The sequence below is a fragment of the Kryptolebias marmoratus genome, linkage group LG15, assembly GCF_001649575.2.
Source record: "Kryptolebias marmoratus isolate JLee-2015 linkage group LG15, ASM164957v2, whole genome shotgun sequence".
NCBI classification, from domain to species: domain Eukaryota; kingdom Metazoa; phylum Chordata; class Actinopteri; order Cyprinodontiformes; family Rivulidae; genus Kryptolebias; species Kryptolebias marmoratus.
The window spans coordinates 12,157,445-12,173,341 of record NC_051444.1 but is presented as its reverse complement, the minus strand read 5'-3'; the positions used below and the strand labels follow the sequence as shown (position 1 = coordinate 12,173,341).

General features: G+C 38.4%; 1 protein-coding gene across 1 annotated transcript in view; it reads left to right on the top strand.

The window, feature by feature from the left end:
• Positions 1-15,897, top strand: part of ush2a (Usher syndrome 2A (autosomal recessive, mild)) — a 180,155-nt gene that overhangs the window by 103,488 nt on the left and 60,770 nt on the right. Inside the window, 13 exon segments of the mRNA XM_037980018.1 lie at positions 10-698; positions 1,097-1,266; positions 1,366-1,532; positions 1,641-1,729; positions 4,839-5,173; positions 6,220-6,375; positions 7,197-7,360; positions 7,777-7,986; positions 10,781-10,983; positions 11,060-11,172; positions 11,954-12,182; positions 13,228-13,396; positions 13,514-13,735. Coding sequence (XP_037835946.1) covers positions 10-698; positions 1,097-1,266; positions 1,366-1,532; positions 1,641-1,729; positions 4,839-5,173; positions 6,220-6,375; positions 7,197-7,360; positions 7,777-7,986; positions 10,781-10,983; positions 11,060-11,172; positions 11,954-12,182; positions 13,228-13,396; positions 13,514-13,735 — 2,916 coding nt within the window.

Genomic DNA, 15,897 nt, shown 5'->3' with positions numbered 1-15,897 from the left:
TGTCCACAGGGCCAGGACCAGTAGACACCCCAACTCTAAGAGGGCTTCATTCTCGAACCGTATCAATAAACTGGGCTCCTCCCTCACAAACAAATGGCATTATTACAAATTACACTCTCTACCTTCACCCTGGCTTTACCATTTCTTCAAATTACAAATCTAGTTCAGTCACTATCGACAACCTGCCTCTCAGCCCCGACCAAGTCCCCAACCTGGGCACACTTTTCAGCAAGGAGGAAGCGCATCTCAACTCAGATTCCAACTTAATGACATCATTTAATCTTTCCAACCTTCAGGACTCAGTGTCTTTGAATAACACAGGTTTTAATAATGGTTCAAGCACAGCTGGAGACACTGCACACATACTCCAGGACCATTTCTCCACTTTGAGGCCTCCTACTGTAGAAGGCAGTCAAACTGAGTCATCTCATCAAACCAGCACAAGTCAAGACCACCCTACTGTCCTTTTCTATCCAGCAGAGCCCAATACCACCAGTAGAAATCCAAACTCCTTACTGTCAGCTGCAAAGGTCAATGCAAACAGCTACAATCCTGATCTTTTCATAAAGCAAGATCCCAGCCCCATCTCCAGTTCTGTTAGTGCAGCTTCAAGATCAGTGCTGTCAGTCTCTGTTCCTGGGAATATCACCAGTCACACTTTCCTCAACCTACTTCCCTACCAGACGTACAGCATCCAGGTACCACACTTTACTATAATGATGAATGACTGCTTGGTAATAGCATTATCTTCAAATGTTTATATGGTAGTCTAATGAATTAACAAATGTTTGTTTGTCTTTTTCTCGTCTGCTGATTATTTTCCAGTGGCAATATAAAAAGTTTTTCCTAAAAGTTAAACACTCATCTTTTTGCACCTTTTATGCTTTTACAATTTATTTGCTTAAATTAAGTTATATTATTTGAATGGGCCACCACCTACATATTTGAACTGATAAGCTAATGTGACAATAAATTATGTTTTTTGACTGTTTTTGTCACCAATACTGAGGATTTACATTTAATTATTACCTGTCTCTGATAACACTGGAAACACATATCAAACTGTGATGTTACAAAGGTGTTTTCTAATATCCAGGTGGAAGCATGCACAAGTGTGGGCTGTTCAGTGTCTGGGATGTCTCAGCCTTTTCAAACCCTCGCAGCTCCCCCTGAAGGGGTTCCTGCACCTCACCTCTACTCTGACACGCCCACATCTGTTCTCTTATCCTGGGGTGCACCAGAACAAAGTAACGGACCACTAGAACGGTGTGAGGCAGTCACATTCACTTCAGTTCCTCTTTGATATTTTTTTCTGTATTAAAAATGTGAGTTGATTTTTTTTAATGTACTTTGTGTTGACTATAGCTGGTTGGTTGAGCGTAGGGTTGCTGGGACCAAACAAGTCTCAACAGTAGGCCATCTCATGCCAGATCCTCCCCCTCTTTCCTTCTTGGACTCCTCATCAGCTCTCAGCCCCTGGACTACCTACCAATATCGACTTGTGCTCCAAAATCAGGCTGGAAAGGCATCAGGTAAGGGTTCAAACAAACTCAATCCAACTACAATATTGAATCTGAATGTCAAGTGTTGGTGTTAATGTAAGACAAAAAGGCCCTAAATTACATGTTGCATTTCTGCAGGGCCCTGGGTCAGTGTCACTACCAGGCCGTCTCGACCAGCTGGGCTGAGACCACCAAGAGTGAAGGTTTTAGGACCGAAGTCTCTTCAGGTAAAGATATAAATCCTTGTTGGTTCTTTAAAACCTATTTGATTTATTCTTTTTAAGTTCAGGAGTTTGAAACATGTCAAAGAATTTTGTTATTGAAAGAGTCTGGCATAGTGCTTCTTATACTGAACAATAACATCACTGAATACATTAAACTGACAGAATGTGTCAGAAGTGCAAAATGAGCTTTGAGAATTTATACAGTTTATGTGTCTTTAAATGATAACTAATAAAGTTCAGCTTCATTGAGAATCTCCTCAGTCACTCTGGATTTGGTGGACTAAGAAAGACAAAGCAATGTCAGTGATTCTTCTGTCTTTCTCTTTCCGGATTTAATGAGAGAGAAAAGCATTCAACTCAAGGTCCCCTTCAGAAATGGGTGGGGCTGCGACCCTGTCTGAGGCAGCTTCCTTCCTGTCGGCCATTTTGAAGGAAGGACTGGAGTTGAATTTTACCACTGACTAATCTCACATTAAGGTCTATCTGAGAAAGCCACTGAAAGAATATTGCATGGATGCGCACACATAATATGCACACATACACACATACCTGCATGCACTTACAGCCCTGCACCAATGCTAACTGCAGAAAAATGCTAATGCCTGTCATCATTTCAGAACCGCCCCTGTCATCTCTGCAGCAGCACAGCTTTAGGGGTCACAGGTCTAAAAAGGAAAGCGTTCCTTCCTGGTTGTTGCTAATTGGACAGACAGCCAGGCTGCTTCCTGGTTACCAATTGACCTTGACAACACAGTGGAGGATGTTGAGTATCTTCCTTCATTCATCTGTACATGTATTTTCTTTTCGCTCCTTCAAAGCACACCACTTTTTTCCCTCCTGAATAAGAGATCCCTCTCAGCCATCAGAAATAAGCCTCTCGCAGCCAACATCCAGGAACAGCATTTTTTTTCTGATTGCTTGAATTGCTGTCATAATGAAGTTATTAAGTTTTGAGTTTCCAAATGTGGTAGCTGTATAAATTGAAATAGGAGCGTTGTGCTCTGTAATACAATGATCAATAAATAATTTCAGTGGAAAATTTTGGAAAGAATAGGATTACATATTTTTTACAGTCTTTAATTTTAAATTAAGTAATAAAATATTTGCCACATAATCTCTGACAGTGGAAATGTCTATAGCTGTAAAAAAAAAAAAAAAAGAAAAAGAAAAAATATTTTAAAAAACCATTAGCAGTTGTAAAACATGCTGTTGGTCAAAGCAGATTCCAGTGGTAATACTGAAATGTTCATAAAGATTAGCAGAAGTTGTACCTCAGACAAATTTTTAATTCATATAACTTTATTTATTTATATATTTTATATATATATTCATATATTTGATTTAGCTAGCATTTAAACAGGGTTCCTACAGTCGTGAAAAGTACTAAACTTGTTTTAGTAATTTCCAGGTTTCAAAAAATCTGACTTCTAAAAATAAATTCCTCACATGTATACTCCTTAATTGTTTTTTGTTTGTTTGTTTTACGTCTAAATAATGAAAACTCAAATAACTCTCAATTTCAGTACCTTGCATGGCATCTATGTGTAAATGTTAAACACACTGTAAAAGACTTTATGAAATAATCCAAGTTTATAAAGGATGTTAAACCATTTATCATAATTTACATGCATGTTAGCTCAGCCCTAAAGAAAATATTGCTTTTTATTTTACTATAAAAGGTAGCATACTGTTACAAAACATCATGTTTCATTAAAGAAGATTTGAACAATGTGACTAAGACTGTAGTTTTTAAAAGAAAAGTTTTTATTTCTCCAGTAGTCTTTTCTTACTATCCATTCTTGTATACAGTCAGTTTATGTTTTTGAACATAGAGATAACATAACCTCTACCACCATCTATACCTTCACAAACGACTTTTTCCTTACTTTGAACTTTATCATATTTTCGTCACTCTTGCTTTTTTTGCACATAAAAATGTATCCAAGCATACACACATAGAAGCACAGCGCGTTCTGGCCTTAGCCCCAGTGCTCTGTGTCAGGGTCTCTGGTGTCTTCACCATCACCAGATTACATCAAGCTATTCAATCTGTAAATGACTTCCACCACAGAGCACACCCAACGCGCACTTTGGGAAATGAGCTACCTAACTCAAAATGACCCTGCTCAGTTGTGGTTTGTGTGTGAGTGTGTGTGAGCTTGGGCTTTCTGTAGTCTAGGTGATACTCATGTGTATGCATTTGTGTCCCATATCACCTCACAGATCACTTATTAAATGAATTTCAAGGTTACATGAGAAATAATTAGTCTTGACATTCATTCATAATATTCTCATCAACACTGACTACTTAATCACTGGAACTTGCATCAAAATGCTCTAAACTCAGTGATTGTATGGCAATTTGCTTCATAAGTGTGTGTGCGTTATTGTGAGCAGTTTTAAACTTATGACTGTGTTTCTCCACAAGTGCATTAACACAACGATAGTTGTATAGAACGGTGTCATTTAGGAATGTGAAGTGTGTGTGTGTGTGTGTGTTTGTAATTATGTGTATCAAGTGTGTGTGCTGCTAGTTGTGTGTGCACAAGTTACCTTCATCCTCACTCTGAAATGCTGACAGACTGAACTGTTTCCAAATCAGATGCAGCACTCACCGACAGCAAGCTTTTGTTTTTGCATGCAGCAATTCCATTACCAGCCGCTTTCATTATTTTAGCATGCTGTTGTGCTGCGTGTGTGTGTGTAGTCTGGTTTAAATGTGATGAAAGGAATCTTTAAAGTCAGGTTTTCTTTCCCCACAACGTGATCCAACACACACAAACACAGTGACCATCCCGATGATATTTTTTCACCTTCGCAGGTGACTTGTGGCAGTCAGACCTGACAACTCATGCATTCACACTGATATACTGTACAATATGTCTTTGTATGAACATGCTGACATCTCTGCATGTGCCTGCATACAATATGTGCTGTGACTCCCTGAAGTTGAGCCATCTAAAACTTGTTCTGTTGCTTTTTCCTTAAGACAATAAACTCTGCAATTATGAGTTGATGAATCATTCAAGCTGGGAATTTTGCAAAAAAATAAAAAATAACTTTGGTCAGTAAAATTCAATCAATGCTTCAGTCTAAAATGTTTGTTTTTCAGGTCACATGGTCACTTCCTCTGATTCCCAATGGAGAGATTTATGGATATGAAATCCGGCTTCCAGAACCTCGTTTTTCTCATGACACCAGCAGCACATCTGAGCTTAATGTCACCATAACAGACCTGGTTCCATACACAAATTATAGTGTCACTGTGTTGGCATGTTCAAAAGGTGGTGGACATGTTGGGGGATGCACGGAAAGTCTTCCAACTCCTGCTGCTACATTACCCACAAGACCTGAAGGCCTTGGACCTCTGTCAGTAGTGGCAGTCAGTGAATCTTTCTTGGCTATTTCCTGGCAACCACCAAGTCAGCCCAACGGTCCTAACATTAGGTAAAATTGATAAAACACACCACACAAACACCCTCACTAAGTCCATTTCCTATCTAATGTGAAGGTTTACTAAATTAGGATCATAGAATCTAGGGCTCAAGTGGTGTTTCATTTAAATTATCATTATACATTTTTGACATACAAGCAAGATAATAATGTTCAAATGTATTACATTTTTAGATCATTACAGAAAAAATTCTGTATGTCTTGAGTTCTAATAGTTGGAAAACAGCTGAAGTAAAAGTTGGAATAAGAAAATAAATGTAGTAAAAGTTCTTTACTTGCAATTTCTAATCCTCAATACCAAATGTAGGGACCTCAGTTTTTGCAATTTAATGTTACATTATCTGAATCAGTTTTGCTCAAAGGTAAAAACCAGACAAACAGAAGTAAAATCAGCATGTAGATATAGACAAATGCATTCTGGATATATTCAGTTTCTTCTGAAAAACTCAAGCAAACAGACAGATATGAACACATGAACAAGCTGCTAACATAAGTGCCCTGCTAATGAGCTAAGTGTTGTGCATCTATAATCAGTGTTTTCACAGCACTAATGCACATTCTGGTCCACTTTGTTTCTGTCCTGTTCTAGTCTGTCTGCGATTAGGCCTAAAATAAAAGTCCATTTTCTTAGCAGATGATTAAAATGCATGAGGCCGTCTCTCTGTTCTGCACCGCTCAGCTCTGTATGTTTGTCTAAGTGGGTTGGTTAAAAGGCGGCATTAAGCCCTTCACTTCTGATTACAGCAGAAATTAGCATCACTGTGGGGAGAGGAAAACAACAAACCCCACAGAAAAACAACGGCTGCAGGGGCATAGGGAGGGATGAGATACAGTGGAAGCAAAGAATAGAGATGATGAAAAACAACAGCAGAGAAGGAAACAAGTGATAAGAGTCAGTTGAAAATTGTGCGCGCAACTTTGAGTGTCTGCATGTGTGTGTACGCTGCAAAAAGTACAGTCTTTGTGCTCCTGTGTGTTAATGGATTCCTTAACATCAAACCGTGTGTGTTTGTTTTGTTTTATTCAAATTTCGCCCTCAGATACAAGTTGCTCAGACGTAAAACCCACCAGCCCCTAGCCGTTACCATGGTCCCCGCAGCAACAGCCACCTCCTCACCCCCCTCTGAAGATCTCCATCGCTGGCTCCATGTTTACTCCGGCACCAAATTGTTCTACCAAGATAAAGGCCTAAGCAGGTGAGATTACCGAAATGAGCTCTAGAGCAAATGGCAGCGCAGCAGCAAACAGTGTGTGCAGAGCCGATCGGAGAGCTGCTGCTGATGCCGATCTTTTAATACCGCTCAAAGATACATTAAGCAAATATCCCAAAGAATTAAATTGTTTTTCACACAGCATCCCTTAATCTCAGTTTAGCACTTGGTAGAGGCCTTTTTATTCCTCTTGGTGCCTGCTAAACTGCTCTGGGTCTGTTTGTACATCGTTCTTTATTCTAATTCAGCTGACCAACTTTAAAATTTGTCAGCTGTTTTTATTTTTACAGGATTTCTTATTTGATGCTAAGAAAAATGCATTTGTATGTTTTTTATTTGTTGCTATTAAATTCTATGTCAGTGACTCTTACTGCTACATGTTTTTTGAGCACAATTTGGAAAACAGCCATTTAAGGAAGTTTTTGTACTGGCTTGGAATTTGTTGCATGTTTAGCTTAAGTCATCTAATTTGACGACAAATACTTTATCTTGCCACTCTAAAATGTTATAATCATATATGTACATTTATGTAATACTATGTAATTTGTTCAACTGTTGGAAGTGATTTGGCTGGGATCTCTTTCAAATCATGTTTTTCTTTTAATCTCACTGAGGTTTTTCTTGGTACAATAAGTGAATAAGTGAATGAACATTATTAAGATAAAGGAGTGTAAATCTAATAATGTCATTTATGATTGCCCTATGTCCATAAGTGAAATTTATCCTAGAAGATCAACATTACTGGAAGATTAACTCTCATTTTAAATAAGTACTCTCTGTAGGAACACAGTTTTTTCTCTCTGCAGATTCACCCGTTACCAGTACCAGTTAGTGGTTTCTAATGACGTGGGCGACACTTCAGGGGAGATTGTGACTGCAGTGACCATGGCAGGGGTTCCCGTCAACCCACCGTCTTTGACTGCTTATGCTGTCAATCACACAGCTATACATGTCAACTGGAAACAACCTTGTAAGATTATTGAATCGCTACAGTACACTCATACACACTCCACCCAGCAGAGCTCTTCTTTTGATAAATCAGATTGCTTCATACAGAAAAAAAAACACATAAACACATGTATGTACACATTAGATTCACAAATACCAGTAGTGTTTAATAATTTAGGAAACTATATATACGCACACACAACACAATAGTCAATATATTCAATATTCAGTAAATATTTACTGAAGAAAGTGATCTACTGTTGTGAACATTTCCTGACATTATCTGGTGTGATTTAATTGTGCAGCAATGACTAAATATTTTCAGTAACGTTTGATGATTATTGCTTGTCAGCTTTGACAAATTTCAGCCCATAAACAAAAATGATGCCTTGTTTTCAGCTGATCCACTCTTTTTTTATCTCCTGATGTTTTTGACAGCTTTGCAAGACTTGCAGGGAGAGGTGGAAACCTTCTTTCTTACAGTGGAGTCTCCCCAGTCAAGTCAGATGTCGGCTTATAGACCTGAGATCACATCAGCAGTGATAAGTGACCTTTGGCCCACCACCACATATCGGGTGTCATTACAGGTGTTCAACGGAGTACATAATACAACTAAAACAACAGTTAATATCACCACAGCGGATGGAGGTAAGGAGCTATTAGACTGTATGTTTTGCCTAATTAAAGTTTAAAAATGATGAGAGTTCTGTGAGATGGCGTAATAATGTTGTGTGAAATGTGTTTATTAAAGTGTCATGTATGATACATCTTCTCAGTCGGCTCAGGTTAGCATCATTTCCCTGCAACATTGTGCTTCACAGGAGATGTTAAACACATCATGTACTCAGGCATGAAATCAATACAAAGTGTGTGTGAGGTACACTCAAGGTGTTGTAAAATGCTTGTTGGCACTATGCGCTGACAAACGCACACAATCTGCACTCACATTATCATTACACACAAGCCAGGTTCTACCTGTCAAACAGTATGGCAAATATAGCCGGTCCCCATTTTATTGAGGATGGAAGTAAAACTATAGAAGTACACTTTGTTGTATTAGTTACTGTACAGTCTCTCACAAAATGCCACAAAAAAGCAGACCTATACCAAAATAAATAGTGTTGCGGTTGGGCAAATACCTTGTATCTCAATTTTTTTATTATTTTCATAATCCTTTTTAAACACAGAGCTGGTTTGCATAGGTACCAGTTTTTTAAAACACAAGAATCAACACATCTATTAATAAAAGATATTGAGCTCCAATTATCTTTTCAATTATTTAGACATATACACAGAGAATACAAACTCCGTCCACAGGTAGCTTTTTGATAATTGTTCCTACAGGTTAGCTATCTGCTTAGCATGTTGATATTCAGAAAATAAACATCAAATCCTCAAATCTAGTACTTTATAAATGTGTATTTATTTAAAGTCACAAAAATGTATTAACATTTCTAGACATACTTGTGTTTTTTATTTACCTTCATTTGAACAAGCTATCCAACCATCATCTCTATTTTTCTTTCCTCTTCATCCTTCAGCCCAGCTTCAGTTTTCTTTCTAACAACTCTGTGTAATCAGGACAACTTTCTGAACTGCGCTGCTGTACTTCTGTCTTTACTTCCATCTCTGCAAAACCATTTTTTCTTTGTTTTCTGCTCTCATAGTTCTCTTCTGTCTCGGTATAATCATATGTCAGAAGCTTCTTTCCTCTCTAATCTGAGCTGTATAATAAAAAAGTGCATTAAAAACATTAGAAAATCATTAGGTGCTAAAGGCAAAGCATGGCTCGTTTAACTGAGAGGGCTCTTGAGGTAATTTCATTATTTTACAGCTATGAGAGTGTGCATACACACACACACACGCACACATCAAAGGGGCCTGATATATTTTAACTAATGCAACTCAACCTTACCAACCATCCTAACGTGGCCTGCAATCTATAGGGCAATGCTAACATCAGGACTAATTGGCAAGAAAAATACATGTCCGTGTCTGTGTGTGGAGTAAGAGGCTCAGTGTTCAGCATTGCATTGATAATGCCATCCTGCAGTAAATTAAATGTAGAGCGGTAGGTTGGGTTTAGGTAAGTGCATTGGCAGCAAATGAATTGGGTTAACTTCTTGTTGCCGAGTCCATTTTCACTTAGAGTAATAGATGAAGTTGGTATAATTATCCTTCTCACACCCTCCATCCTCCCACCTTATTAACTTCTTCTGTGTTGGAACTTTTTTGTTTTTTACTTTTCTCAACACAGTTTTTGTTTTCAAACATTATTACAGACTGAAATCGTTTGAATAATCTCTGTTTTATCTGCTGTTCCTTATTATTTTTATTTTGCTCACAGAGTCTGTTTCTTTTTATAAACTTGTAGTTTTGTATGTTTTGTGTTTTTCACTCAGCTTGTATGCCATGTGATGCTGAAATATGGCACCAAATTAATTAACACAAGGCAAAAAGCAATGTTCTCAAAGAAACATTGTAATTCCTGAGATAGTTAAAAAGGAGGGGGTTAGCTGCTCTGCCAGGATCTATTTTTCTTAGTGAAAATGCACTCAGCTAAGGGAAGTTAACCCAATTCATTTGCAGCTGTGCACTCGCCTAAACCCAGCTTTGTGCTCTACATTTCATTTGCTGCAAAATTGAATTATCAGTGCAATGCTGCACACACAGATACTAAGGCGATCTCCCTTATTCACTAGCATACAGTCCTGAATAGAGTTAGTAAAACTCTGAATTTCAAACACAACATTTTATATAACTTCAAATATGAATGTAAATGCATGTGTTGTGTGCAATCAGTAAAGATGAGTAACACTCTAGCCCAGCGGCCGTGCCCATGTTGTCATTCTGTATGAAGCACAGGTCCATGATTGATGGCCAAAGACTATACTACTACTGGAAAAAAATGGACAAAAAAGCAAGTCTAAGCAAGACTAATCTTTACAAAACAAACAAAAGAAAAGTTTGGGGATAGTGTTCTGTGAACCACGTTTAGTATAAAATTGACAAATTTGGCTAAAAGTTGCAAATTGTTGGTTCTATAATAATTGAATCAGGATATAAAGGTTTGGGCTGTTCAGAAGATTTAAATACTTTGATTTTACTGAAATGGTTTGCTTGTTTAGCTCTGAAAACATAACTCTTTACTGACTTAAAAGCCTGACCTGATGCCCACCAATGCTTCAAGACCAGCTTTTGAGTTGTCATGAAAAATATAAATGGTTGATAAGCAATTAGCAAATAAACTGTATGTAAAATATGATTAAACATTTTATTGCAACCATGTTTTTTTGCAGAATTGTTCTTGTATATCTGCTAAAAAAGGATATTAAAAAATGGTTTCAGCAGATGTTACTTTTAAGAAGTTTTATTTGGTCTTATTTTATTTTGGATTTTGTGGTCGATCACTTTTTTTTTTTGTTGTTTGTTCCACTCTCAGAGCCAGAAGGGATGTTAGCTCCAGAAGTGGTTCCTGTAAACAGCAGCATGGCCCGCGTCCTCTGGTCCCCTCCTCTTCAGCCCAACGGAGCCGTCACTCGTTACAACATCTATGTTAACCATCGTTTTCACGGCAGCGTAGACAACACCTCTGGATCATACCTGCTGAGGGATCTGCTCCCTTTTACAGTCTACACCATACAAGTACACATACAGTCAAGCACAGCTAACTCATAAAGTATTGTGTTTTTTGTAATTAATGCTGAAATGTGTGTTTTAGGTGGAGGTGTGTACGGTCTACGCTTGTACTCAGAGTGATGTTACCAAAACAACCACTGTAGAGGACATACCAGCTGAATTTGCAATGCCACATGCACAAGTAGTCAGTCCCAGGTAATAACAATGTTCTTTATTATACTTTTTATTTTTAAACTTATTTTATAATGATATGTTGTATTCTAACTTACAATGTCTTTAATCGAAAGAGTTTAGCTGTAAGGTTATAATACAAAATAAACCATAACCAGCGCAACTTTTGACTCTCTGGACACAGCTGGAATGCCCTTCTCAGAGTTTTTAATCATTAATTTCTCGTATTTCTTCTCCCATTCGTTAAAGAAAAGGTTTGTAGTTATAAGGGATTTTTAAGCTGCCACACACCCAACTAAATCTTCTGGTTGGTCCACAAGTTTGACCTAAACAATTATTTTAGGTTTGAAAACTGACTCTTCACTTGTCCCTCTAGAGAAAGGCAGTTCTCTTTTTAATTTGTTGTTGAGGTCATCTAACAATACTCATTGCTCAAATAAATCTGGTTTGTTATTTTATAGTGACAACACAGAAAGGACTTTTTTTTCCTGATGTTTTAATTTATGAGGGTCAAATTTGAGCAGTTTTTTTTGTGAAGCCTTCAAAGAAAAATCTTTACATAATAAAGTGATTTCTGGTTAATAGTGCCAATTTGTGGCTCATTTTTGGATTTAAAAAATCCCAACTCTGTGTGTTAAAACACAGATCTTTTCTCTGCCAGAGTTGAGTTAATCAATACTGTAAAGTATTCAAGAGTATGAAAATGGAAAATGTGTGTGTACGATTATGTGAAAGCTGTGTGAAATAGACACTTACCCCCCCACACCTTTCACTTTTACCCTGTTTTTCTTTCTTCCACTTCCAGGGTGGTAAGATTAAATTGGTCCCATCCAGGCAAACCCAGTGGGATCATGCTGGGCTACGAGGTTTTAAGACGAACCCTCAGAGCTTGCCCCGATGGGTCAAGAGGGGTAAAACCCTCCTCAGGGAAGAATTCAGAAAGTGCTGGTGCTTTAAGGTTTAAATGTTCCTACCTGCAGTGTCCAGTGAGTCACAGTGTGTGTGGGACATCCTGCTTTCATCCTGACAAACAGGTGATCGTTTTCATCTCAACTTCTGTTTTTTCTTCTGCCTTACTGTTAATTATTTTCAATATATTTTTTATGTAGAAGTAGTACAACACTGTACTACTACATGAAGCTGATGTTTAGGATATGTATGTATGCATTCATATTTATGTATTCATTAGTTTTCTGTTGTGGTAGTCTCATTACTGTTCATTTCTCCTGAACACAACACTTTTTTTTACTAGACCTCATCCTGTTTAAACATTAAAGTCCTTACCGAACAGCTTCTATGTGCAAAACAAGATGGATGTTAAAGGTCTTTGCTTTGGCTACTCATCTAAAGTTGAGAGTGCATTCTTTCCATGTACTCCCTCAGGGTATTAGTCTTCTGCAAACACTAACACACAAAAAGAAAAGCAGACCCTGCTCTATATGGAGAGCATGATTAGCATCTCAGTGATTAATTTCTTCAAACAGATTAACTTGTCATCTGCATTCACTTCCAACCCTGTGCCATTGAATGGCAGCCAAGTAGCTGTGGCACAGTGAATTTTTGCTCATATGACATCCAGCGGCACAAACATTTCAGGGCACATGGACTAATCCACACATGCACACACACTCAAAAGCAGTGAACTTGGACTAAAGGGTCAAGGGTCTCAGTGGTGTGGTGTTTTCAAACATAAATTACCTTCTGTGTCCATGACAGAAATTAGCATTATTTAAGCACTTTATGAAGAACACATAAAAAGTCCTTTGTTGGCACTTAAGATTTTCAGTATTGCAAGATGGACGTTATAGTTGATGTTGCATGATGAAAAAGTCAAAACACAAACACATTTCAGCGAGCACAACAGCCCTTTCAAGAACATTTTTTGTATCCTATTTTTTGAGCTGTTATTTATTGTTTTGTGGTTTTAGAAATGTAATTAGAATTGTTTTCATAGTTATTTGTTTTGTTATTGTTTCCCACTTTGAAGCTAATTTGAACACCCCTGAATGGTTACATGATCATTTCTTTGGTGAACAGTTTATTTACCTTATATTTGTTTGCTATATTTACACCAACCAGATTTGCTGCAGTGGATGGCTGTACACAAGAAAACCACATCATCACTGCTGTGATGGCAGTTATTTGACCTTAAATAATACTGCCAACCCCGCATGCTGTAGTGGCAAACTTGTCCCGCCTCTCCCTGACCATCAGTGCTGTGGAGGATACTATGTTCCCATAAGAAACAGTATGTTTTTACTTTCTTTGTTTACATGAATATCAGATTAATTGTGTTCCACTTGACTTAAGTCTACTCTTCTCCACATTGTTCAAGTCTTCACTTCATCTGTCCTTGTCTTTGTAGATGGATACTGCTGTCCTGACCACTTGCAGGGCCGGGTCTCAGTGGGGCCCGGTGACAGCTGCTGTGGGGGGGTTCCTTATTCCATGACAGGCGGCCAGCTTTGCTGCAGTGGGAGCCTGCATGATGGCTATGGGGTCCAATGCTGTGGAGGCCGGATAGTAGATGACATCCTGGTGTGCTGTGGTGATGCTGAGAAGGGGGAGGTGCATCAATATAAACCAGGTGAGTGAGGAAAACACATAAGTAGAAACTTAAATATGCAATAAACATTCTCAAAATATTTTCATTTTCCAACACCGGTAGGAAAATGTTTGATTAAGTTTCACTGCCACTGAAAGAATACTTGCTGAAGTTTGATTGACGTTCTTCATATTTAAGTCAATCAAGAAAAGTCTTTTTCTTTATGAAACTGGTTACTCTGGAGCAGAAGGGGAGTTTTGTCAAAGCCACATGACTGATGACATCTTGTATTTATGGGGTTGGGTAGATGAGAGAGAAAGGAAAAAGATGAAGAATGACAAAATAGAGGATAGGAAAGGGTTGAAAGGTAGACACATGGTGCAGGAACGTAGGGTCGTTTTCCTGTCCTCCTCTCCCGCAGTGTCCCAAAGCACTCAGATACCATGGCACAGATGGGACCGTGTGTGTGTGTGTGTGTGTGTCTTTGTGTGGGTGTCGGTGTACGGGTGTGTCATTAGACATCTTTGTCATGGCAGATGATGATGAAACACACTCAGGATGGCACCGTTGAGGGCACTGCCAAGCACACAGCAGGAGAAATACACACTCATTCTTTCTCTCACACACATATAGACATATTACAGCCCCCCTCTAACTCCCCCCACCACCCACACACTCACACACAGAGTCAACAGGGTGCCCTCAGCAGGGTTTGCTTAGTGTTGAATGCCAAAGTCAGACACGTGGCCTCTATTCATCACATATAAACAATGGCCCCATATGGGCAGGCCTGTAGTACTCCATTAGCCTATCAACAAAAACAATGATCCGCGCACACACAAACACAGACACACAAACAAGATATATATATATATATATATACACACACATACATGCACGCACCAAAAGTAACATACATAACTAGGAAAAAGTTACAAAAAACTTTTTTTTGGTTACATTTTTAGACCAGGTTTTCTTGTATTTGACCCCTTCCTACCTTTGCTCATTTTATCTGATCGGCCTTTTCTTCTCATCATCTAGGCCTCCTTTTTTTGTTTCTTCCAACTGAGCAGGATATATGGTCATCCTTCATTTGAGGAGGCCTCCCAAGGAGTGCATATGCTCCCTACCTACTCAAAACCTCTTTATCTTCCTCGTTTTTTTTTTTTCATCTGTTTTTTTCTCCTTTTTCCCTTCTGTTACCTATATTTGCCATCTTCTGCTTCTGAGCTTTTTCGTCAACCTCCTCAGATTCTTTGCCTAGTTTTTTGCTCTTCCTTCCTTTTTCCATGTGTTCTTCATTTTCTTCCTGCTTGTCCCCCTCCCACCTCCTCTTTCCCTTCACTCATCAGTCATTAGCGTTAGCTTCCCCATAGAGAGCATATGGTATGATGGATTGTAGAGCTCGCAGCGCTAGCAAGGCTAAGGGCCATTTGCCGGGTGCGTTGCACTGTTGGGGAGCCTAGGGGCCAACTCGTCTGTTTCAAAATAGTCCCGGATACTACATACACAGAGCAATGCCCATCATCTAATATGCTCCATAACCTTGGCATCACTTGCGCCTGTAACACTCTCTTAACACTTCCTGGGTTTCTTTTATTAATGTATTGATGGATTAAAAAAAAAACTAATTTGTAGAAAGTAAAGAAAAATTAAAACTTAGAGAAAGAAAGACCTAAAAATGCATTTGAGAGGACACCCCAGATTTAATGTAATTCATTGAATAAATTGTATAACCTGAAATAAATGCATGTAAGAAATGCAATCTTAGCAATAAAACAATAAAAATATAAAAACAATACTCAATAAAAGGTAAATGATGAGATAAATAAAATAACAATTTATATGTGGAAAAAAACTGCATGAAATTATTGAGATAAATGAAGCTTTGAAAAAATCGGAGAGTTAAAGTGAGTAGGAGAAAAAGCAGGAAAGCTCAGAAGAATGAAGAGCTAGATGAAGCAGATTAAAGGAGGAGTGAAGGGTATCCCATTGTGCCTAGCTGATAGACTAGGTTAGGCTGATGTGATTATGGGGTCCCTGAAGTGCGATCTATCACACATTACCGTCCACACTGTCAACAACCATACACACACACTGCAGGGGAACGGCAATGCCAGGAGACAGCTGTCTGGCAACAGATACACATCCCGACTTCTGTGCACACATAAACATGCAGCATTCATACCAAAATACAACAACAA